The sequence below is a fragment of the Lissotriton helveticus genome, chromosome 6, assembly GCF_964261635.1.
Source record: "Lissotriton helveticus chromosome 6, aLisHel1.1, whole genome shotgun sequence".
Taxonomy (NCBI): Eukaryota; Metazoa; Chordata; class Amphibia; order Caudata; family Salamandridae; genus Lissotriton; species Lissotriton helveticus.
The window spans coordinates 1370832985-1370856919 of record NC_136067.1 but is presented as its reverse complement, the minus strand read 5'-3'; the positions used below and the strand labels follow the sequence as shown (position 1 = coordinate 1370856919).

Below are 23935 nucleotides of genomic sequence, written 5' to 3'. Positions count from 1 at the left end.
AGTGTCTTGGAACGCTAATGGTCTCATGGAGGGTAGGAATTGGAATCTATTTTAACCTACTGACAGACACAACATAATATAAAGTTTACTGGAGATCCCTCTGACTAAAGCTCTGCAAGCACTGTTTGGACAGTGTGTGCGGACATAGTAATACCATCAAATAAAACACTATGCAGATGATTATACTTATCAGCACTCTGCACAAATACAGGTAGTGGAGAACTCCTTATACACGACAAAAAATGGATAAGGAGACTTTTAATAAAGGTCCATTCTTTCCACACTAAAACAATAGACAAGTTTACCCATGCCAGGAACCTGTTTTGGGGCACAAATCATCAGTCTTTGGAGTACCCAAGAATTATTTACAGAAGTGACTATACAGGGCTTTCTATGTTCCCTCATATTTGGGGTTTACTTTTTATTCTTCTAGGCATGGTTGCTCTTTGAGATTTAAGTATATCCTAATATTAGTCCATATCAAAGACAGTTGAAGACTATGTTGAGCATACACAATGTTAATTTAACTGCATTAACTACTCTGGTGCTTACAAATCTTTCACAGAAGCCAAGGATGAGTGCGAAATATTTGCTAGAAAGCACCTCACTATCCGATATTGCAGCATATATTTAGTGTTACATTGCACATTTCTATGCTAAATTTAAGACCAACTTTGAGCAGATACTACGGAACAGAAGTAAAGCTTTTTTCAGTAGGTCAATTATTTATTACAAAAATTTCCTGGGAATAAATGATTTACTTGAACTGGATCAGCAATGCAATACAAAGGATGAAAGCATATTCAAAATTGGTCATGTGAATATAATCATGAAAACCGCTCCTTACACTTTGTAATGGCAAAAGCACAAGCGAGTGTGTAAGTACATACTTAAACCCAGAGTTGATGCATACATATCTGTGGTGAAACTAGTAGACTCTCTGAAGGTCTGACAAGACAAAATATGCATTTTTAAGTGCTTAAATTACGGTTTCTCGTAGTCACACAGTGTATGCAGGACAGAATTAAGGCATTCTTTATCTTCAACAGTACACTATATAAAGAAGATAAAAAACCTATTGTTAATTTAAAAAGCCTATAACAGGCAACACAGGACAACCTATCGGCAAAGTCAGTACAGCTCAAGCAGAGTGTGTCAAAACAGCATGGATGCTGTCTGTTGGGAGCTCTAGAACACATATACTGAAGGGATCATTGCCATAGCCACTTTTCAATTGAACTATATAAGAGAACAGGGCAAATATCACATGACTTGGCCAACTGCAAAAGAGTGTCCTATTCTCCTCAAATCTAATCTAACAATATTAGTCATGTGTGGAAACTCTGAAATCCTTTCCGAACTATCATTTGGCTATTAGTGGACAGTGACCAATGAGAATTTGTGCATGGTAGATCCTTGGCCAAGCATACAGGGGATTTACTGTACATTACAGATAAGCCATGAATACATGTCTAAAGTTTGAAAGGTTTTTGATCTTGTTAAGTGGGCACCCTTGTAGAAGAATCGGACTAGTTTTAGATTCAGGAATATATTTTTCAATATGATTAACATCTGAACTATCAAGCTAAGTCCATCACAACTGTCAATGAATCACTTGCTCTTGATTTCCACTGAGAAATGCTCATCATTGGTGGTCAGCCTTCTATACTTGAAATTCTTAGTCAATCAAGTACATGCTATGAGTCAAGCTAAAGGGTATCCAAACGGTAATAACTTGGCCACTTTAATGAAGAAGAAACCCCAAATTCATCTGAGCAGTAGATACATAATAAGTGAAAGGAGTCGTTGGATTGTTAAAGCAATCCGATGGGAAAGAGCCATAGAACAACAGGATAAAACCTAATGAAAGAGTTCCAACAGAGCTAAAGATCTAATCAAAGGCACAGAGCTCTTAAGCATGAATTGAGGTCTTTGCCAAATACAGTGACTAGATCAATGCTCTCCACTAAACCTAATTATTATAGACAGAGGGGTCCCAGACTACAATATTAAGTGATTGTTATAAAAATAGAGATAGAAAATTCAATTAAAAAACTAGAGATCAATTTCAGAGCAATGTTTTATTCACAGTGCACTATTATAGCCATAGTTAGACAATATATTAAACAAATATTCAATACCATTTTGTGCCCATAAAGAAGGGGAAGGAGAAGGGAGGGTTCGTCGTATGTGTCAGCAGAAACGGCTGGAAACCAGGCACGGTTCTAACTTGGGAAGCTTGAACACGAAACAATCCGTCTAGTGGCTCGTCTGAATTCCCCGTAATCACTTCCTGACACATACGACGAGCCACTAGACGGATGGTTTCGTGTTCAAGCTTCCCAAGTTAGAATCGCGCTGCCGGGTTTCCAGCCGTTTCTGCTGACACACAGACGGAATACTTTTTCCCTGGATCTCAACCAACCGATTAATTCTGCCGAGCTATCCTTCTGTTTCTACTGAACCTGATCGCCGACAAACTACCGCCGCCACACCCCTTTTTCCCCCCCTTACGTATAAGGGTGCAGGGGGGTTGCCCTTCCCCATTGTCCTGACGAAGACCCGCCCTGTAAGGATCATCAATCCTACACGTCACTGGGTCGAAACGTAGACCGACATCTTCTCCGTCAACCCCTAATACCAGCGTGATTTTTTACAGCCATTTAGGAGTTTGACTGCATATAACAATGTTTCAGATGTTTGCACATTTTTGAAGGTCCCGCCAGATGGAGACCATTTAATAAAAAGTATACATGATTTTCAATGTATATGCTAATGCCATACCATTTGTAAATTGAGTCACAATTTCTCTTTACCCCGAGCTGTACCCCACACACCCTCCCTTCCCCTTCCCCTTCTTTATGGGCACAAAATGGTATTGAATATTTGTTTAATATATTGTCTAACTATGGCTATAATAGTGCACTGTGAATAAAACATTGCACTGAAATTGATCTCTAGTTTTTGAATTGAATTTTCTATCTCTATTTTTATAACAATCACTTAATATTGTAGTCTGGGACCCCTCTGTCTATAATAACTAACTACCCAGGTCCCACTGACTTTATGGGTTCAACCCTGTGTTCCATAATATACTCCACTAAACCTAAAGCAGTCAACAAATACATTATTAACATGATTACGTGAGGCTTCATGAAACACAGTCCTTTCTGGTCTGGTTATAGCATAAAAATGGCATTTGTTTTCAAATTAAAAAAACATGCACACAGTGCACAGAATGCAGATACAAGAGGGGTCAGTGAATTTTATTTTTGTATATTTGATAAAAGTAAACACCCACTATTTGTATGGATTAACAAACAACTAAAAGGAAACCCTCCAAATTAAATGTATTGCTGGGCAATTCCTCAATGAGATCATGAATTAAGAAGAGGAACTGGGAGGCCTGACAGAAGGCTACAACCTTTGAGTCAACGCTCTTCCCATCCAATCCCATCTGTGGGCACCATCTTCAATTCTAACAACAGTTTTTTGAACTTGCCTTAAATTACTAGTTTTACCAAATCACTGTTATTTTTGGCAAAAGTGTGCATCATTCTTCAATGTCACCTGGCCATGATTTAGGATACCTTAACATTGACTGTTTCCAGGTATAAGCAACCTACCCCGCCTTGGTTCTAACCACACTGTGAAATTCTATTCCTGTTTTTATCCCATTACTTAACAGATATTCTTGCAATTGTATCCCTAAGGCTAATGTGTCTCTGCAAGTTTATTATTTGAACCTCATGTATTTTGTGTGACTGATGCAGTTAAGGCCAAATGGTCAACATTTGTTTTTAATAAACTTGAAAGTTAACTAATTTAACATAATAATTTGGGAATTCTCAAGGACTTGTTAAACCCAAAATTGACAAATTGTTTACCCCAAGTTGAAACTTTGGTTAAGCGCAAAAAAAGGAGCATACACACTTTTATAACTAGAGAACTTTATAACTAGAGATATAAGCATTAACACCACTGAAGAACTCCCCATTTATACATCTTCAGAACTTATTTTAGCGGACTAACTTTATCTTATATTTGAAGCTATTATCAAGGAACATTTGCAACCTTTAAATGATAAACAGGATCTTACTAAATCCCAGTTTACATCGGTTTCAAGATTAATTCAATTGGAATCCCACCTTGTGTCACACTATCTTCATCGACCTTGCCAATCGCGTTTGAGGCTCCTTCTAATCCTTCTGTGATGTTCGTCGAGCAAGAGGGAACAATTCCAGTCCCAATTGGAATACATTGGGGACTTATCCTGTAATCCCAACAAGCCTCTTGCCGGACATGCTTAAACACACTTGAGGGAAGAAAGTGGCACCAAGGCTTCTGTCTCCGCTTGCACCCTCAGCTTACTGCCTGTAGTGTTGCCCTTATGTGTTGATTTTGGCAAATGTTTTGAAGCAGCACACTGAGTCTCTCGAAAGACCAGCCGTGGTTAATAATTTTAGCAATCCCCTCTATTTCAGTAATTTGCTACCACAATTTAAGACAGCTGTAGGCATAAGTAGTTCTGGGCTTCTTTTACATGCCACCCAATCATTATATATAATCTACTATTCCATGCAATCATCAATTCAATATTTTGCTACTGATTCCACCTTGCAGACTTCCAATAGGTTGTCAGCACTCCAGAACACGTACAAGTTTGACTGGCAATTTAACATAACTTTATGTTAACCCCTGATAAAGAAAGGTAACTTCGTTGCTGAAGATTTGTGTTTAAACATATCCCCGATACCTATACCTCTGCCCTCTTTGCACATCCTCAGCATCATTAGCTGCAATATAGCGACATTAATTCTAAACTGCAACCATCTGTTTGACTTTCTGTTTATTTACTAATTTGACATGGTCACTGTTCCACTCTTTCTTTGTACAGCTATGCCTGCTATTCAATCCCCGCTGTGTACTCACGCTCAGTTCGAGCAAAAGGGGGCCATACTACGTGGTTCAAGATTTCATTAAATGTTATTATATCCCCTATAGTTGCACACAGTTAGGTGATATATTTTTTTTAGTAAAGAGCTCTTTTAATGTAAGTGTTTGCCTCATTCATTTTTACAATGATGTCTTCTCATATTCAAGTAACTGTAATTCCAGTACACCATTTAACATTATTGATAATCAGTCTAATCACTCTAAATTTTCTCAACAAGGGTTTCATATGATTCTTGGTGGTGGTTTCACCTGCAAACTTTATTAACTTAAGGTTTGGACATTCCTACCTCCCACAAGTTAAATGATGTTACCTCGGCCTGACAAGATTCCAAAGGTGTTAAACAGGGAAACTATGTTTTAGCACGAGATTTGATCAACACCAATTCGTGCAACTACAATTCAAAAGTGTTCATTCTTTTTTTGTCAGAGTTGCGCCTCCTTTAATCAACTACAATTTTCTGTCCAGTGGATTTATGTACTACTGTGTGGCTTGTAACACAATTGTTAAATTGTTAACAATTGGGGGAACCATAATCCTTTATGTGCTACCATTTTATTTCTGAACCCTCAATGTGTGTAGAGACCCTGAGGACCATAACTGTTTCATGCCAAAATAACTGTCTGAGGTAAGCATGGAATATACCTAACCCTAGCAGGTTACTTTAATCCCTGGTTAAATGCAACTTAAGTCTTTTTAATATAGCCTTAAAACCCGCCGTAGAGGGCTATACCGGCTATTAAAGTCCCGCTCCTGCATTAAAGGCCCGAGCCGAAGGCGAAAAACATTTGTAAAACATTGGAATGTTGCTCTGCGGGCCTTACCCGCCCGTAGAAGCATGGAGCACTACAATGTCTTCAATGGAGCTCCCAACATTCTAATGTTCTAATATTGGATTAATGGATGTACTAGCCCCATGACATCATTTATGCAACTTTTACAGACTTGTATAGATTGATTTATACATCACTACTTAAATCTGTTTAGCCGATACGTCCCTTTTCCCTGGATGGTTTGATGCTGCATGTTCTCTTTCCAACAGGTGTATGTGCAGAGCTGTCTCTAAGAAGCTGAGAGACAAAATAGAGATGACTATTTGCAAGGTCCAATATATGGCCTCATTAATAAATAGGAAATATAAGATCAAAAGGAGTAACTTGGTGCTGTTGCTGACAGCTTGTAAATTAAAAAACACTACGTTTTTTTGGCCTAATGTTTATTTAATAAGGACCAGTAATAGTGCTTTTCCTACATGAGCACTCATATTACTGCTGACCACTGGCATATTCATTTTTCTGGAATATATAGCCTCAATTCGAATGATGACAAGTGCCCCAGTGCTTTTATACCTCCTGAAACTGGAAATACACTTACCTTTGAATACCAGGCGGTAGTACAGGCTTTACAAGAGAGTCCCTCCAGCAAAGCCCGTGGGGCCAGACGGGGTGCCTTTGGATTTATTCAAATACAACATAGATATGTGTCCCTCTTTTCTACTCAATGTTTTTAATAGTTTATGAATTTACATTAACCCCGTTCTTGGTCAGAATCAATAATAGTTGCCATTTTTAAAAAGGCAATTGTCTCTAATCTTGTTGTTAAAGGCCCATCTCCTGCATCGATTCCACTGTAAAAATAAGTTGTAGAATAATTTTTAACAGAATAAAGGTTTTGGCCAATGAACCGAACATTCTTATCTCTTGCCAATACGGCTTCTGAGAGGGTCTAGATACACTGGAGCAACGTCTAAATCTCCGTCTTACTATTGGTAAATACACCATTGCCAAACGCTGCCCTTTGTACCTAGCCTTCAAGTGCCTGTATTGCACATTTGACCCTGTCAATCGATCAGAATTATGGCAACAATTACAAGAGATGTGTCTAGATGTTGCCTTGATGAACTTTCTATCAGACCTGCATCATAAACATATTACTAAGATCAGGTTTGGACCTTATGAAGAACGTTCCAATCTTTTAGATTTAGAATGTGGTGTCCAACAAGACAACTTGTCCCTATTCTATTTATTTGCTATATCACCAAATGTAATGTTTACCTAGACAATTATTGCATGGATATGCCAAGGTTCAACTCTAAACCCATCCCTACCATACTTTATGCAGATGATGCTGTTCTCTAAACATGAACTCTTTTAGGTTTGGCCGCAGCTTTTATTTGCTTGATGTCAGACTTAGACCTTAAAACTAATTTTAAGTCCCACATAATGTCATGTGGTCCCAACAGTACAAGGCTGTTAACCTTTCCCATGAACAATAACAACTTAGTAAAGGTGTCCAATTTCGAATATCTTGAAGTCGTTTTTGATTCTACTTATGCCTGAAGCACAAATCTTATATTTAGATGACTAAAAATTAGCCAATATCTGCGAGTGTTGATTAATGTATCCTCTTACCCCGGTGGCAAACCCATAGCTCCCCTGCTAGAAATGTATAAATCTTAATCCGTTTCAAATGCTACTTCTGGGGCAGAGGTTTAGGGATACCGGCCATCACCTGCAGAGGGAAGAAAACTGTTTTTGCCGTTTTTTTTCTCTCCCACCTAGCATGCTGTACTTTGGGTGACACTAGAAGTGGGGATTGCCTTATTTCGAATTTAGAACTGGTACTATTCTCCACATGAAGTTTCCCTCTTGGCTAATACAGCAGTACTAGTGTTAGTCTTTGTTCTTGAGACAGCGGTTTGGTTTGGAAACATCTGCATTTTACTTTTTTTGTGTGCAAATTCTACGAAGTATATTACAACAGATTTTTTATCCCGCTGTTAAAATGTTATAATTTTACTAAATTCAGGCCAGCTTTGTGTTGCATACAGATGCTACAGGATGATATTGTCGGTTTTATTCTGGGCTTCTTTTTAATATCCATTGTATGCTGTAGAAAAGCAATGTTTTTAAAATCCAATTTTAATTGCATATCATTTTATCTGAATATACTTTTATGATTCTTAAAAATAGAAGTGAAATTTACTGATGAAGACAAATCGTAATTCATTATTTTAACAAAGTCTATATCTTTCTTAAAAAATTTGTTTTGATAGATCCTGAGTTTATCAGTTTATTTTGACTTAAATTTGGACAGATCCTGCTTTTCCCAGGGCATTTAAAATGCTAGGTCACTTAGCTACCTAATTCCCCCAATGTCGTATTTTTGTTAGAACACAAATGATGGGTCAAAAAAAGAAAACATACTGTTAGAACCTGGGATGTCAGGTCACCTAGGGTAGCCTGGCCTAGGGGTAAGACATACAATTCTAGAGGCACAGTGTGAAGGTTGCAGACCACCCAACAGTAAATCCACGCAATAGCACTTAAAAAGGACACTACACCAATTTGTTAGGAAAATATGAGCTGTTTTATAAAAATAAGATTCTCTTTGGTTTAGCTCTCAGTATTCGCACAGGAAAAATTTACACATAGATCAGGAGAAATTATACCACTTGTCTGTCTGTGGAAAGAGAATTACAACTCAATACATTCAACCTGTAAATGTTCCTAGTCTTTCACAGTTTTTAAATTGACATCTTATGCAGACTTCCTTTTAGAGATGAAAGCACAATACTTATTAGTCAGGAAATTAATACAGTCCCTGCCAAAGTGCTAGCTTTAAATCATCAACTTTACATTACTAGAGTTTCCAGCATTTAATTAGGCATAGTTACTATATAGTGCCCAAAACTTTCCAACTTCCACACTTATCCTCCCCAACAATAGATAGGCAGTTCTAGAGATGATTTAGAAACTCAGTTTTCATATTAACACCCACTCAGTCAAGGAGGAACTGAGTCTTTTATTTGAGAAGTAGGCACCTTCAGCCCAAAGCTCACAGCTGGAGAAAAATGAGCATTAACAGCTACTGCTTGGCCAGTTCCGCTCTTCCCCCTTTCTTATCAGAGCCCTCAAGGACCCCTCTCCTTACTGTACTGTGAGACGGCCTCTCCTAGTCCAGCCGGTGCCTCGATTATCCGGAGGCTCCCCCGAGGTCTCGATTGCCTCAGACTGCTTCCTCCCGCCCAGCCAGCTGCTCACTTGATGCTGTGGCGGGAAAAACGGGGAACACAACTCCCCCTTCTAGTACAAACCGGACCCGCTGCCGGGGTCCTAGCTACAGGCCACTCAGTTGTCGATCGGCCCCGCTGAGGCTGACCGGCGAAGTTGATGGCTACTTCCTCTCCTCGATTCCAGCCGGCGCCGCCTCCCAGAAACCGGCGGTCTCACAGGGCATGCGCGAAGGAGCAGTGTCTCCAGCCCAGAGATCGCGCACTCGCGTCAGCGCCTCCCCTCGCTCTCCTCACACACTGGGGCCGGGGTAATCACCACAGGACTGCGCCTGCGTCCAGCGACGGTCTCGCTACCTCTCCTCACATTTCCAGCGACCTCAGTGCTAATCCGGCGCTATTCCACCAGCGCTGGCTTGGGGGTCACTTTACTCAGCCTTACCCTGCTTCCGCCTCTCTTAAGGATGGCTCCTCTCCACCACTAGATTTTGCCCCAGCCAGTAAGTGATGAACTCTGGGGGGGGGGAAAGGTTCTGCCACTAAAGAAAGTCACGGCAGACAGAGGCAGAATGCAGATGTCCACTGCACGAGGGGGGGCCACAAGGATTAACCCTTCCTCTATTAAACACTGCTCCAAGAAGAAGCCTCTCTACTGGGCAGAGGACTGCGCACCGCAGCACTGCAGTCTCCTTCTCCTTTGACACCCCACTATTCCTAAGCTAGGGGTTGGTCAGGCGCCCAGGGTCTCCCTTAATCATCCACAGCGGGGACAAGACAAGGATCCCAAAGGAAGGGTAGAGAAGTGGATTTATTAGGCTGCTTCCCAATCCAGGAGACCAACCCTTTCACTAGTCTCCCCCCACCTCTCAAGATAGCCTGTCCTCCAGCTGACTCTCACAGGTAGACAAAATGGCTGCCCCGCATTCCGCCTTATATAGGCTGCCCCTCAGTGGTCCAGAATGGACCAGAAGGTTCTGGAACGCCCTATGCTAGGCTATGGGCAAGTTCTGAGTTTGACAGTTAGGGCAGTTGGTAGCCACCATTTTGTGTGGTTCCAACTTTTCCTGTCAGAACAAGCCTCTGGGCCTGAGGTGAAAAATTATGAGGGGGAAAAGAACACCTATCCCCTTGACCAACACCTAAAAAACTAGTAGACACAAAAATTATTAAGGGTATGAGGGGCAAAAAGGGGACAAAATAAATAATAATTGGGAGGGACTACGCAAAAAATCCAGACAGGTCTAACACGCGTCCCCCCCAGCTGAAAGTGGGGAGAACTACCCAACCCCTTGGGAGTCCTCATCACTAAGGCGGAAATACCTGGAGAGACCGTCTGCATTGGCGTGGTCCACTCCAGGCCGATGTTCCACCCGGAAGTCCATTCCCTGTAGGGAGATGGACCACCTCAACAGCTTGGGATTTTCCCCCTTCATTTGCATCAGCCAACGAAGGGGTCGGTGGTCAGTCTGAACCAGGAAGTGCGAGCCAAAGAGGTATGGCCGCAGCTTCTTCAGAGCCCACACCACCGCAAAGGATTCCCTCTCAATTGCACTCCACTTCTGTTCCCGGGGAAGCAGTCTCCTGGATAAGAAGACTACAGGCTGATCCAGGCCCTCTTCATTTAGTTGCGATAACACTGCCCCAATGCCATGTTCTGATGCATCTGTTTGGACAATGAACTCCTTGGAGAAGTCGGGGGCCCTCAGGACCGGTGCTATACACATTGCCTGCTTCAACTTTTCAAAGGCTTGCTGACAAGCCTTCGTCCAAACTACCCGTCGAGGTTGTTTCTTGGAGGTGAGCTCTGTGGGGGGCGCTACAATAGTGCCATACCCCTTCACAAAGCGACGGTAGTAACCTGTGAGGTCCAGGAAAGCTCGGACCTCAGTCTGTGTCTTGGGGGGTTCCCAGGCCATGATTGCCTCAATCTTTGCCTGCAGGGGCTGCACTGACCCCCTACCCACCAAGTGTCCAAGGTACACAACCGACCCCTGCCCAATCTGGCATTTGCTGGCCTTGATTGTCAATCCAGCCTTTTTCAGGGCCTGGAGAACTGCTTGCAAATGTTGCAAATGGTCCTCCCAACTGCTACTGAAGACAGCAATGTCATCCAGGTAGGCAGCAGAGAAACTCTCCATTCCAGAGAGGACCTGATTCACCAGCCGCTGAAATGTGGCAGGGGCGTTCTTGAGCCCAAAGGGCATCACACAAAACTGGAAGTGTCCCTCAGGCGTGGAGAAGGCTGACCTTTCCTTTGCTCCATCTGTCAAGGAGATCTGCCAGTACCCTGAAGTGAGGTCAAAGGTACTTAGGTATTGGGCAGCTCCTAGCCGGTCAATTAACTCATCCGCCCTAGGGATTGGATGAGCATCAGTCTTTGTAACTGAGTTCAGTCCTCGGTAATCCACACAGAACCTCGGTTCTGGTGTGGTGCCTGGTGGGGCGGCTTTTGGCACTAGCACCACCGGACTGGACCAAGGGCTGTTGGAAGGTTCTATCACTCCTAGCTCCAGCATCTTGGCAACCTCGCCATGGATGCTAGCCTTCACCTTGTCCGACAGCCTGTAGGTCTTTGACTTCACTGGGGGGCTGTCTCCTGTGTCCACATCATGGGTACACAGGTGGGTTCTTCCCGGGACAAGGGAGAACAGCGAAGAGTACTGCTCCAATACCTGGCGGCAATCCTCTCGTTGCTCAGGAGTTAGGGATGGGGAGAGAATCACTCCCTCCACCGACCCATCCTTCTCTTGAGATGAAAAGAGATCCGGGAGAGGCTCGCTTTCTGCTTCCTCAGCACCATCAGTCACCAACATCAGGATGACCTCTGGCCTCTCATGGTGGGGTTTGAGACGATTGGCATGCAGCACCCGTAGGTGCTGTCGCGGGGTCTTAAGATCCACCAAGTAAGTGGCCTTACCCTTCTTCTCCAACACCTCAAATGGGCCTGTCCAACGATCTTGAAGGGCACTTAGCTCTCCAGGTTCCATCACCCATACTTTCTGGCCAGGCTCCAACTCCACCGGGTGAGCATTTTGGTCGTACCATTCCTTCATTACTGCCTGACTGGCCTCCAAGTTGTCAGAAGCCTGCTTCCACAACTTGGTCATCTGGCTTCTGAAGGCCAGCATGTAGCTCACCACATCCTGAGGAGGTTTTCTGGGAGACTTTTCCCATCCATCCTTCACCAGGCTGAGAGGCCCACGCACAGGGTGCCCATACAACAATTCAAAGGGGCTGAAGCCCACTCCCTTCTGCGGCACCTCTCTGTAAGAGAACAGCAAGCAAGGCAGGAGGACGTCCCATTTCCTCCGTAAGCTCTCCGGCAGACTTCTTTTATCATGCCCTTCAGGGTCTTATTAAACCTCTCAACCAGTCCATTTGACTGGGGGTGATAAGGAGTGGTGAACCGGTAGGTCACTCCACACTCCTTCCACATTGTCCGCATGTAAGCTGACAGGAAGTTGGTCCCCCTGTCGGACACAACCTCCTTGGGGAATCCTACACGGGTAAAGATTCCCATCAGGGCCCTAGCCACCACAGGTGCAGTAACAGTCCTCAGAGGGATGGCCTCTGGGTACCGTGTGGCATGATCCACCAGAACCAGGATAAACCTGTGACCAGCTGTTGTTGGTGGATCCAATGGCCCTACAATGTTGATGCCCACCCTTTCAAAGGGGGTGCTAACGACTGGGAGTGGTTCCAGGGGAGCCTTTAGCTTCACCCCTGTTTTCCCACTGGCCTGGCAGGATACACATGTCCGACAGTATGTGTTGGACGCCACTTTCATCTGAGGCCAGTAAAAGTGAAGGACAAGCCGTGCAAAGGTCTTGTCCTGGCCTAAGTGTCCTGCCAGTGGTATCGCATGAGCCAATTCCAGCAGAAAGGCTCGGTATTGCTGCGGGACCACCAAGGCCCTTGATGAGCCAGGTAGGGGTACCTTGGGTTCACTGTAGAGGAGTCCATCCTCCCAGTAAATATGGTGGTGTCCCGTAGCATCACCTGCTGCCTGGGCTTCAGCCTGACGCCTCAGTCCCTCAAGGGTAGGGCACTCCCTCTGCCCCTTACAGAATTCCTCTCTGGTAGGTCCTCCCTCCACATGCCACTCAGCAGGGATGGGTAAATCCTCCAGAGAGTCTACTTCCCCCTCCATGGACTCCTGGCCTACCACCGCAGGTGGCCGATCTGACACATGGGGCGTGGAAGCCGAAGCAGGCTCTTCCTGTCTCCGGGTCTGTCCCTTTTTGGCAGCGGGTTGGGCCATTGTTCCAGGCTCCAACCCAGGCGAACTCCCTCTCCGGGCAGTCGCAGACCGTGTGCTTACACAGGCCCAGTCAGGTGTACCCAGCATCGCAGAATGCGTCCGGTATTCCACCTCTCTCCAAGTGTTGTGCTCCATGTCATTCCCCAACAGACAATCAACTGGCACGGCAGGGCTTACGGCAACTCGAAGTGAACCTGCAACCCCCTCCCACTCAAAGGGAACCTCAGCCACTGGATAGTGGCCCATTCTGCCGTCAGCCATCGCGGCGGGGTGGAGTACATTAGGAACAACCTGCTCTGGAGACACCAGTTGACTTCTCACCATAGTCATACTGCTCCTGTATCTCTCAGAGCCTCCCCTCTTTGGCCATTGATGATAACCCATTGCCCATACTTTGTAGTATTTGGGGGCACCTGGATCTTTGGAACCATCTCCCGCTCTCCCAGGGACACTAAGGTGACACCCGCCCACTCACCCCCCTTATCTAAGGGCAACTCCTCCCCGAGCGCTACACTAGCTACTCCCGGTGACTTTCCTCCGGTGGGAGGGGGTGGTCTCTTTGGGCATCTGACATCTCCCTTATAATGTCCAACACCACCGCATTCAAAACAGTGGAGAACCCTTGGCTGCTGGCTTTGGCCAGGATTAGGGTTTCTGGGCGGGTTTGCCCTAGGGGTGAAACCTGCTCCCTTACCTTGGAAAGTATTTTGGGGACCTTTGGAGAACTCCTTCTTTTTATCTCCCCCCTCCTTCTTCTGGGGGGCGCCCTGTCCGGCTTTTTGAGAATCCCCTCCAGTCCCCTTTGAGGACACCCGGGTACTTGCCCAAGTGTCCGCCTCCTCTGCAAGCTTCCGGGGATCAGTCAGCTTGCTGTCCACCAGGTGTTGGCGCAACTCGGGAAAACATTTCTAGAAGGAGGTGTTCTTTCAAAAATAGATTGTACAGCCCCTCATAATCTTTCACCTCGCTGCCCTTGACCCAACCCTCCAAAGCTTTCTTGGCGTAGTCTAAAAAGTCTACCCAATTCTGGGTACTCAGTTTGTGACTTCCCCTGAATTTCTGTCTGTACCTTTCAGGGGTAAGTCCAAACTTCTTCACCAGTGCCACCTTCATTGTAGGGTAGTGGGTTTGCTCATCCTGCTCCAGAGCCAACAAGGTGTCTCTGCCAGCAGGTGGCATGTATTTATACAGCCCACCTCCCCAGTGAGTTTCTAAGATCCCGTGAGCCCTTAGAGAAACTTCGTAGGCGGCCAGCCATTTGGCAATGTCATCGCCTGGGGTGTAACTAGCGATGACATCTTTGGGTAAATAGGGTCTGGGTTCCCTGGTGTTCACTTTATTTTCGCTGCCACCATTATCTGGATTGGGAGGCCTTTGTATTAAGGCTTGTAGGTCCATCTCTTTGATGGTTCGCTCATGGGCTAACCTCCTTTCCTCCCTTTCCATCTCCATCCTAGCTAATTCCAACTTCATTCTCCTCTCCTCCCTCCTATCTTCTAGCTCAGCGTCAGTTAAACCCCTCTCTGAGACGCTGCTGCCCGCCCTCGAAGGTGTCCTGGGACCTGTCAGCAGATTCCCCCTTCTAGCTTGGTTCAACATTGCAGTCTCAAGGACAGTGTCCCCGTCACTCTCTTCAGTATCTGGTTCTTCCCTTAAATGAGCTTCCACCCATGCCCTTATGCTTGTCAGCAACTCGCCTTTCTTGGCACCTTTGTTAAAGAATACCCCTTGTTGCTGACACCATTCTCTGAGTTGGGTCACAGTATTGGCTTCTAGCTCTTTAAAATTCAATTCCATCTTTCACTGTGGAATAAAATTAACACACAGGAGAAAACCAAGAAGTGACCTGAGGTTAACCTCCACCCACCACCAGAAATAAATTTGGAAAAACAAAATTCAAATTAGGAGGGCCGCAAGGAGAAAACTCCTGGTGTAGGTCAGTGTATTGCGTTGAATTACTAATGAGTAGCTGCAACCAAGTCAGAATCCCACCGCTGCCACCAAATGTTAGAACCTGGGATGTCAGGTCACCTAGGGTAGCCTGGCCTAGGGGTAAGACATACAATTCTAGAGGCACAGTGTGAAGGTTGCAGACCACCCAACAGTAAATCCACGCAATAGCACTTAAAAAGGACACTACACCAATTTGTTAGGAAAATATGAGCTGTTTTATAAAAATAAGATTCTCTTTGGTTTAGCTCTCAGTATTCGCACAGGAAAAATTTACACATAGATCAGGAGAAATGATACCACTTGTCTGTCTGTGGAAAGAGAATTACAACTCAATACATTCAACCTGTAAATGTTCCTAGTCTTTCACAGTTTTTAAATTGACATCTTATGCAGACTTCCTTTTAGAGATGAAAGCACAATACTTATTAGTCAGGAAATTAATACAGTCCCTGCCAAAGTGCTAGCTTTAAATCATCAACTTTACATTACTAGAGTTTCCAGCATTTAATTAGGCATAGTTACTATATAGTGCCCAAAACTTCCCAACTTCCACACTTATCCTCCCCAACAATAGATAGGCAGTTCTAGAGATGATTTAGAAACTCAGTTTTCATATTAACACCCACTCAGTCAAGGAGGAACTGAGTCTTTTATTTGAGAAGTAGGCACCTTCAGCCCAAAGCTCATAGCTGGAGAAAAATTAGCATTAACAGCTACTGCTTGGCCAGTTCCGCTCTTCCCCCTTTCTTATCAGAGCCCTCAAGGACCCCTCTCCTTACTGTACTGTGAGACGGCCTCTCCTAGTCCAGCCGGTGCCTCGATTATCCGGAGGCTCCCTCGAGGTCTCGATTGCCTCAGACTGCTTCCTCCCGCCCAGCCAGCTGCTCACTTGATGCTGGGGCGGGAAAAACGGGGAACACAACTCCCCCTTCTAGTACAAACCGGACCCGCTGCCGGGGTCCTAGCTACAGGCCACTCAGTTGTCGATCGGCCCCGCTGAGGCTGACCGGCGAAGTTGATGGCTACTTCCTCTCCTCGATTCCAGCCGGCGCCGCCTCCCAGAAACCGGCGGTCTCACAGGGCATGCACGAAGGAGCAGTGTCTCCAGCCCTGAGATCGCGCACTCGCGTCAGCGCCTCCCCTCGCTCTCCTCACACACTGGGGCCGGGGTAATCACCACAGGACTGCGCCTGCGTCCAGCGACGGTCTCGCTACCTCTCCTCACATTTCCAGCGACCTCAGTGCTAATCCGGCGCTATTCCACCAGCGCTGGCTTGGGGGTCACTTTACTCAGCCTTACCCTGCTTCCGCCTCTCTTAAGGATGGTTCCTCTCCACCACTAGATTTTGCCCCAGCCAGTAAGTGATGAACTCTGGGGGGGGGGAAAGGTTCTGCCACTAAAGAAAGTCACGGCAGACAGAGGCAGAATGCAGATGTCCACTGCACGAGGGGGGGCCACAAGGATTAACCCTTCCTCTATTAAACACTGCTCCAAGAAGAAGCCTCTCTACTGGGCAGAGGACTGCGCACCGCAGCACTGCAGTCTCCTTCTCCTTTGACACCCCACTATTCCTAAGCTAGGGGTTGGTCAGGCGCCCAGGGTCTCCCTTAATCATCCACAGCGGGGACAAGACAAGGATCCCAAAGGAAGGGTAGAGAAGTGGATTTATTAGGCTGCTTCCCAATCCAGGAGACCAACCCTTTCACTAGTCTCCCCCCACCTCTCAAGATAGCCTGTCCTCCAGCTGACTCTCACAGGTAGACAAAATGGCTGCCCCGCATTCCGCCTTATATAGGCTGCCCCTCAGTGGTCCAGAATGGACCAGAAGGTTCTGGAACGCCCTATGCTAGGCTATGGGCAAGTTCTGAGTTTGACAGTTAGGGCAGTTGGTAGCCACCATTTTGTGTGGTTCCAACTTTTCCTGTCAGAACAAGCCTCTGGGCCTGAGGTGAAAAATTATGAGGGGGAAAAGAACACCTATCCCCTTGACCAACACCTAAAAAACTAGTAGACACAAAAATTATTAAGGGTATGAGGGGCAAAAAGGGGACAAAATAAATAATAATTGGGAGGGACTACGCAAAAAATCCAGACAGGTCTAACACATACCCTTTGCCATTTTCAGTTGAAAGTCTTTCTTGCATATCTATGCATATGAACAGAAAGGCATCACAGTTTAATGGATAGTTTTTGCTTAGACCGTCCAGACTATCTTGAGGAAATTGTTAAGCCCTGATCTGTTGAAATATTGAAGTATCTCTGTTTCTGCTACAAGCATCATTAAAACTTGCCTATTACCTTGAGCTTTGGGAGTCAAGAAAATGTACCTTGTGTAGTCACAGAACAGTGCAGTTGGCTCTTGACATAATTTGGATCCAAAAAAAAGGACAATATGCATGACAAATATTCAAGATGGCAGACAGTTGCAGTTTGTTTTCTCATACCTCTTTTTTGGGTTAATTTTTCTGGACTTTTTTTTAATTCTTTCTCTTCTAAACTTTTAAAGGTGTAATTTCTCTACTCTTCCTATTTCCCAAATCTATTTATCTTTCTGAGTTGTGGTGATCATGATGGCAATGAAGGTAACTAACTGAGTGATCTGCAACAAACAGCGAACAATGACAATTAGTTGTGGTAAGGAACTATTTTTCTGGTTCACTGTTTTCTGCCAGTAATTAATCCCAATATATTGGTGGATTCGCATAAATCCTTCAAGATCTAGATATGGCCTACACAGTGCTAGGTGGGAGTTCTAACTATGGCATGTGTAGTAGGGGTTAAACTGCCACATGGCAATTACAGATGAATGCCCAGGTTCAATGTTAAAACATGGCCCAAAATGATACAACAGAAAATTGAATGCACTCACTCCAAACTTAAAACAAAGAACACGATGTGCATCAAGAAAAGAAAATGCTAAACAACAAGCAACTAAGGGATTATTTTTCATTTCTTAGGTACCTGCTTTCCCATCAGTTTTGGGATCCATGATGACAAATTCAGGGCGCAGTTTACTGATTCTGCGCCCTTTTAAGATTGGGACCAGCCCACCAAGGTACTCGAGGTACAGCGTGTAACAGGGACCTCCAACCTCTGGGTCATCTTCCGTCCTCTTCATAGTGCAGTGCAGCCTTTCATTGCCAGCCGTGGGGTAACTGACGAAATCCCGCATATTATTCGGGTCTGGAATGGGAGGCTGCAAGAAAGAAAGATCATGACCGTCCTAAGCTAATAAAACTACATTTAACAGACAGTTAAAGGTCTTGAATCACATGAAATAGCAAAAAAAGAAAACGTCAGAATTAGCCAGGTATATTATGAGAAGTCCTTTGTTGCTGCCTCGTTTATGACTAAAGGCTACAGGTGACGATGGACCTCACATCTCAATACCAATGGTGAAGCAGAGGTGCTTTGGCGGTACATCTACACAAAACACAGACCTGAACTGAACTTGGGTGAGTATCAACATTTTTCTTTCTCCAGGGGAACCTGAATGACATCAAATAATGAAAAGAAGCTTGCAGTGTCTATCAGGTCAGTTGGATCAGAGGCGTAAAATACCCCTCTACTGATCCCTATCCCAGTAAAAGTCTTTTTTCGTGTACAACACTCTGAAAGCTTGCTCTTTGCAGCTTCAAGCTAACCTCATAGAGCAGACATACATAGTGATACGAGTCACAGGAGACTGAAACAAAACATGGGCTTTCTCAAATGATGTGGACTTTTAGTATACTTCCCAGTGGTGACCCTCACTTCATCTACACTCGCATCTACCACACTAAATTATTACTTTTTTAAACCCTGTAATTTGCATCCCGTCTCCCTTTCAAGCCTCTTTCCGAGTTGCACTCACACATTCCCTTGAATGGCATTTAAAAAAATATATGCGATCCGATCCTGCCACCCTGTTACCTCCCTCAGACTTACTCTCCATGACCAATATATTTCAAAATATACCTCATATCTTTATAAGCCTCCCTCACTGCAGTGTATTATTTTTTTTTAAACTGGCATCCTACCACCTGCCTTCACCTGTCTCTTCCTTTTCTTTACTCTTGCCTCACATGCTTCCTTCTGTCTTGCAGGAGTACTTCTACCAAACTGAGCCACTGCTGAGCAAAACGGATTCCCAAGCTTTGTGCAGGAGAAAAGGGAGAGGATGTGTGTAGGCAGCAAAGCATCGCATGCCATTCAACCGTTTTATATATGAACAAAAGAGGGGACGAAGATGGACTATGTTTAAAGGGGTCCAGTGTACCTGTCCAGAGAACAAGAAACAAAGGTTGTACAAAGTTCCCCTAGGTGTGGACCTGTAATAGGGTCTCTCTCCCAAGTTACTAGGTGAAGGCAAGGGGGTATTATTTGCTAAGAAATCAGCAAGTTCCTTGTCGGAACTAGGAAGCCTCACACAACTAATGAGCTGGATGACATGTCTCATTCAGCCTGCTTGAGATGTTGTTTAAATCATCGGCTTCCTGCTCCTACGTCAAGCCGGCGCTGCAATGCCTGACGGGTAACAAGTGTCACTCTTTTACGGAGATCTTTTGTTCCTTGCCGTGATATGCTGATATGTGTGGGGCTAGAAAAGGTGAGGTAGTGAGCGAAAGGTGATTTAAAAAAAGTTGGATAGTCCACAAAGTAACCTTTAATCATGTGGCTAGCCACTTTATTAAAAAGTGCAAAGAGGGGTATCGAGGACCAAAGTAACTATTAGTATGGCCTCATTTCAACCCTCAGACATGGTCAACATGTTTCATGCCCAAAGAGGCAATTCTTCAGGACCAGATAGTGCTCATATACTCGTTAGGTGCCCAGAGGTGAGCTACAGGGTATTAATGATACAATTTGGTGGGTCTATGACTATAGCAGGCTGTGAGTACTGCATCACCGTCAGACCTAGGGATCAAGCAAAAATAACAATAACAGCATCATCATTATTTGCCCCAACGCTTACATATTGTGCGTCGTATTTATCCCAAAAGACAATACCGCACCCCGGCATATGTGAACTTCTAGGTGCCGAAAGCAATATTTGTATGTAACATGGTGAAGGGAGAGAGACTATTATTACATTCGTCGGGACATGACCCAAAGCTCATTAGGAACATGTGTGAGTACTACTCTTAGGTAGAGGTATGTTGCTAACTAACAATAGTACCTCTTGGGTAGTAAGTTTATCGTTTAAAGTGTGCAGCCACTATACCCCAAGGGGGATGTCAGGGACTCAAGGGGATGATTGCCATTAAATTCATGGGGCTTACCATTGCGAAACCACTGTCAGTCTGCGCGGCTAGTTCCTGTGGGGACTGCGCTAGGGACCTAGCCCTGTCAAGGGAATTGACAGGAAAACAAAACAAAACAAAACAAAACAAGGGGTTAAAGCCAGGACGTTGTCGAGGTAAGTCAGTGGACCACGTGTGGCCTCGCCCCGCCAGGCTGCCCCGCAAGGTTGGAGATAACACCCGTTGGAGTGACCGGGCCCTGCTATGGGCACCGGCGGAACCCAGGTGGTCGAGGGTGGGGCCAGCGGTGTTCCGGGCTATAGAAGCGGGGGATCGTATGTCGGCCCCAAGCAAGGGGAGTCCCCATCATTAGCAGCCCAGCGGTACGCGGCGCCCCACGTGGGCCCCTGCAGTGAGTCTGTCACGTAGGCCCGGCGGCGAGTAGTAGCTCGGCACAGAGGGCTTACCTTAGCGGCGAGGAGACAGCGCCGGTCAAACCTACCCCCACACACATACGGCGTGTCAATGCACGTGGAACAGCCGGTGGAGTCCTGGAGCTCAGCCGCCATTAAGAACAGGGCGTGCGAGTCCCAGTGGGGGCGTGACCGCCATGACGCGATTGCCTAGGCGGCCAATCAGGGGCCATTCGTGTACGTGGATGGGAATTGTAGTTCATTATTAAATTCTTTAGATGTTAGTACTACAGTAGCGGGGGTGGCAGTGCTCAGGGATTGGAGCGAAGTGTCATGACTCGCAGACCCCAGCGTAGTAATGTGCATTAAGTACCATTGGCGGTTCGTCCCTCGAGGGAAAAGTTATTGTCGATGGAGAAGAAATATATATGTATATATATGTATTGACCCCCGGCGGAGGTTCGAGGCATAGCAGAGGCCACGCCCGGGAAGGTCCCGAGGCTAAAGGGGGCTACAGTCTTGGCAGATGGCATCCCAGGCTTGGTGGGGCCTTCAGGAGGTGTAAGGCTGGGCGTTGGCCCTGTCGGGGGACGTCCGAAGGACTAGAAATGCAGGGTAAGAATATCAAGTGTTCGTCCAAAAATTGTATGGGGATACCCAACACTGGCAGGACCCACAGGTGGCTGGGCATCCAAGTGCGCCCTTAGGGATTGGTGGCCATGAGGGGGTGGCAAGACCGTGTGGGATAGAGTTACACGGGGGTAGTCTGAGGAGTGAGAGTGCCAATGTACCCATGGGACTGGTGTGACCCTGTCAATCTAATTATATAAAGGAGAGATGTCCAGTCTCATAGTCAGTCGGGAGCAGGCAGATTCATGGTGGTCAATTAGCAGAATCATCTTGCTAGTTGATTCCAAGGGATCGAGTCATTCAACCCACAGGTGTCTAATTGTAAACGGTGCACCCACCTCTGTTCCAATCTATGCAGTGCCTGTTGATGGATGGAAGGGTGACATTCTAAAACTATCCATTTGATGTTTTCTGTTCTGTGGCCCGCTTCTTTGCAATGTTCGTAAAGCCTTGTGTGTGTCTTAATACAGCGAATGTTGCTGTTATGTTCGATTATGCGTGTTTTCACAGTGCACATTGTCATGCCTATATACTTGAGCCCGCAGGGGCATATGAGCATGTATATACATCTGCTGCTATTGCAGTTTGTATGTTTGTTCATGTGCCAAGTGAAAGATGTTGAAAGCTTGATCTCTTTGCTTTGTATGGATTGGGGACAGACGATGCAGTTACCACATCTAAAATGACCGACCACTGGTGGCAGGTCCCAAAGTGTATTCTCGTGGTGGGTACTTGACTTCTTGGGTCGAGTGTGGGTCAAGGTGTCCTTCAGGTTGGCAGTTCTTTTGAAGGCGAAGCGTGGACGTGGAATATCCAGCCCAGCAGAATTCAGAGTGCCCCAGTGGGAATTGATTATCTTCTTGATGAAGGTGGAATTCTTGGTGTACGTAGTTACGCACGTGATGACATCATCTGTTGGCTTGGTATTCGTCTCCAAAAGGGCTTCTCTATTATTGTTACGTGCTCTTTTGACTGATTGTTTCAGGAGTCTGGTAGGGTAGCCCCTATCCTGGAGTTTGTGTTGTAAGGTACAAGCTTCACGTTCAAAGTCAGTCACTGATGTGCAATTTCTGCGAATTCGGAGGAATTGTCCGAAGGGTAGGTTATCCCTCAAGGCTCTGGTGTGATGGCTCTGGTAAGGGAGGAGACTGTTCCTGTCGGTCTCTTTCCTGTAAAGAGTGGTGGTGATCTCTGAGGGATCCAACCTGATGATAAGGTCGAGGAAGGGGAGAGATAGTGCAGAAATGGTACCCGTGAATTTGAGGTACGGATTCTGGAGATTAATCCAAGAGCAAAATGACTCACAGCTCGTCCGATCCCCCTTCCATAGGATCAAAATGTCGTCGATATAGCGACGCCAGAGGGATAGATGTTCGAGGAATGGATTGGTTGGGGCAGGATAGATGAAGTGTTCCTCGAAGGTAGCCATGTATATGCAGGCCAGGCTCGGCGCGAAGGTAGAACCCATGGACGTGCCACGGATCTGGTGGTACAGTTGCGATTCATACCTGAAGAAATTTTCTGTCAGGGCTATACTTGCAAGAGCCATGATGAAAGAGATGGGGGTGGGTGATATCCATTCCTCAGATCTCAGAGCAGTCTCCACTGCTTCTAGTGTGGCTTGTTGAGGGATGTTCGTGTAGAGGGCTTCTACGTCCAATGTCAATATCAAATCGACATTCTCCCTCCCATCCATATCTTCAATCAGACGTAGGACATCTCTGGTATCCTGGAGGAAGGAAGGAATTTTCTTCACTAATGGCTGCAGGAAGACATCGCAAAATTGAGACAGGGGTTCTAGGAGGGACCCTATTCCCGAGACAATGGGCCTTCCCGGTACTGGGGTGACCCCCTTGTGAATTTTGGGCAGTGTGTAAAAATAGGGCGTGACTGGTTCGTTGGTGATGAGGAATTCTGCTTCCTTTTTAGACAACCATTCATTGGTTTCTCCCTCTATCACAAGACTCATGATCGTGGTTGTCAAGCGTTTGGTAGGGTCTATGGTGAGGGGTCTGTAGTGTGAAGTGTTGGAAAGTTGGCGTCTACATTCCAGGTCATATGCATCATAGTCTTGGATGACTGTCGCACCCCCTTTGTCCGCTTGCTTGATGACGATCGTGTTGTCATTCCCTAGAGCTTGGCAAGCCTGTCTCTCCGCTCTAGTCAGATTATTGAATTGGTTACATTGTGGTTTGTTAGTAAGGTTATTAAGGACGGCCCTCTCAAAAAACAGAATCTCCGGGGGGACCATCCCATCTGTAGGTGTGAAGGTGGAGGGTTTCCGTAGACCCGTATCTAGATTGTCTGGTTCAGGTTTGTCTTGGAAGAAGGCTCTCAAGCGTATCTTCCTGAAGAGTTGTTTAATCTCAATCATTTCCTGAATTTTATCAGGAGTGGGAGTGGGGACAAAGCCCAGTCCCTTTTCTAGAACATGATTTTCCACGGGGGTCAGAGCTCTTTTCGAGAGATTCACCGTCGGACTCTTCTCC

The 23935-nt window shown here is 45.6% G+C and overlaps 1 protein-coding gene across 1 annotated transcript in view; it reads right to left on the bottom strand.

Moving 5' to 3' along the window:
* TULP4 (TUB like protein 4) overlaps window positions 1-23935 on the bottom strand; it is an 865190-nt gene that overhangs the window by 255886 nt on the left and 585369 nt on the right. The window contains exon 9 of the mRNA XM_078649123.1: window positions 18143-18377. Coding sequence (XP_078505249.1) covers window positions 18143-18377 — 235 coding nt within the window. The remainder of the gene's footprint in view (window positions 1-18142; window positions 18378-23935) is intronic.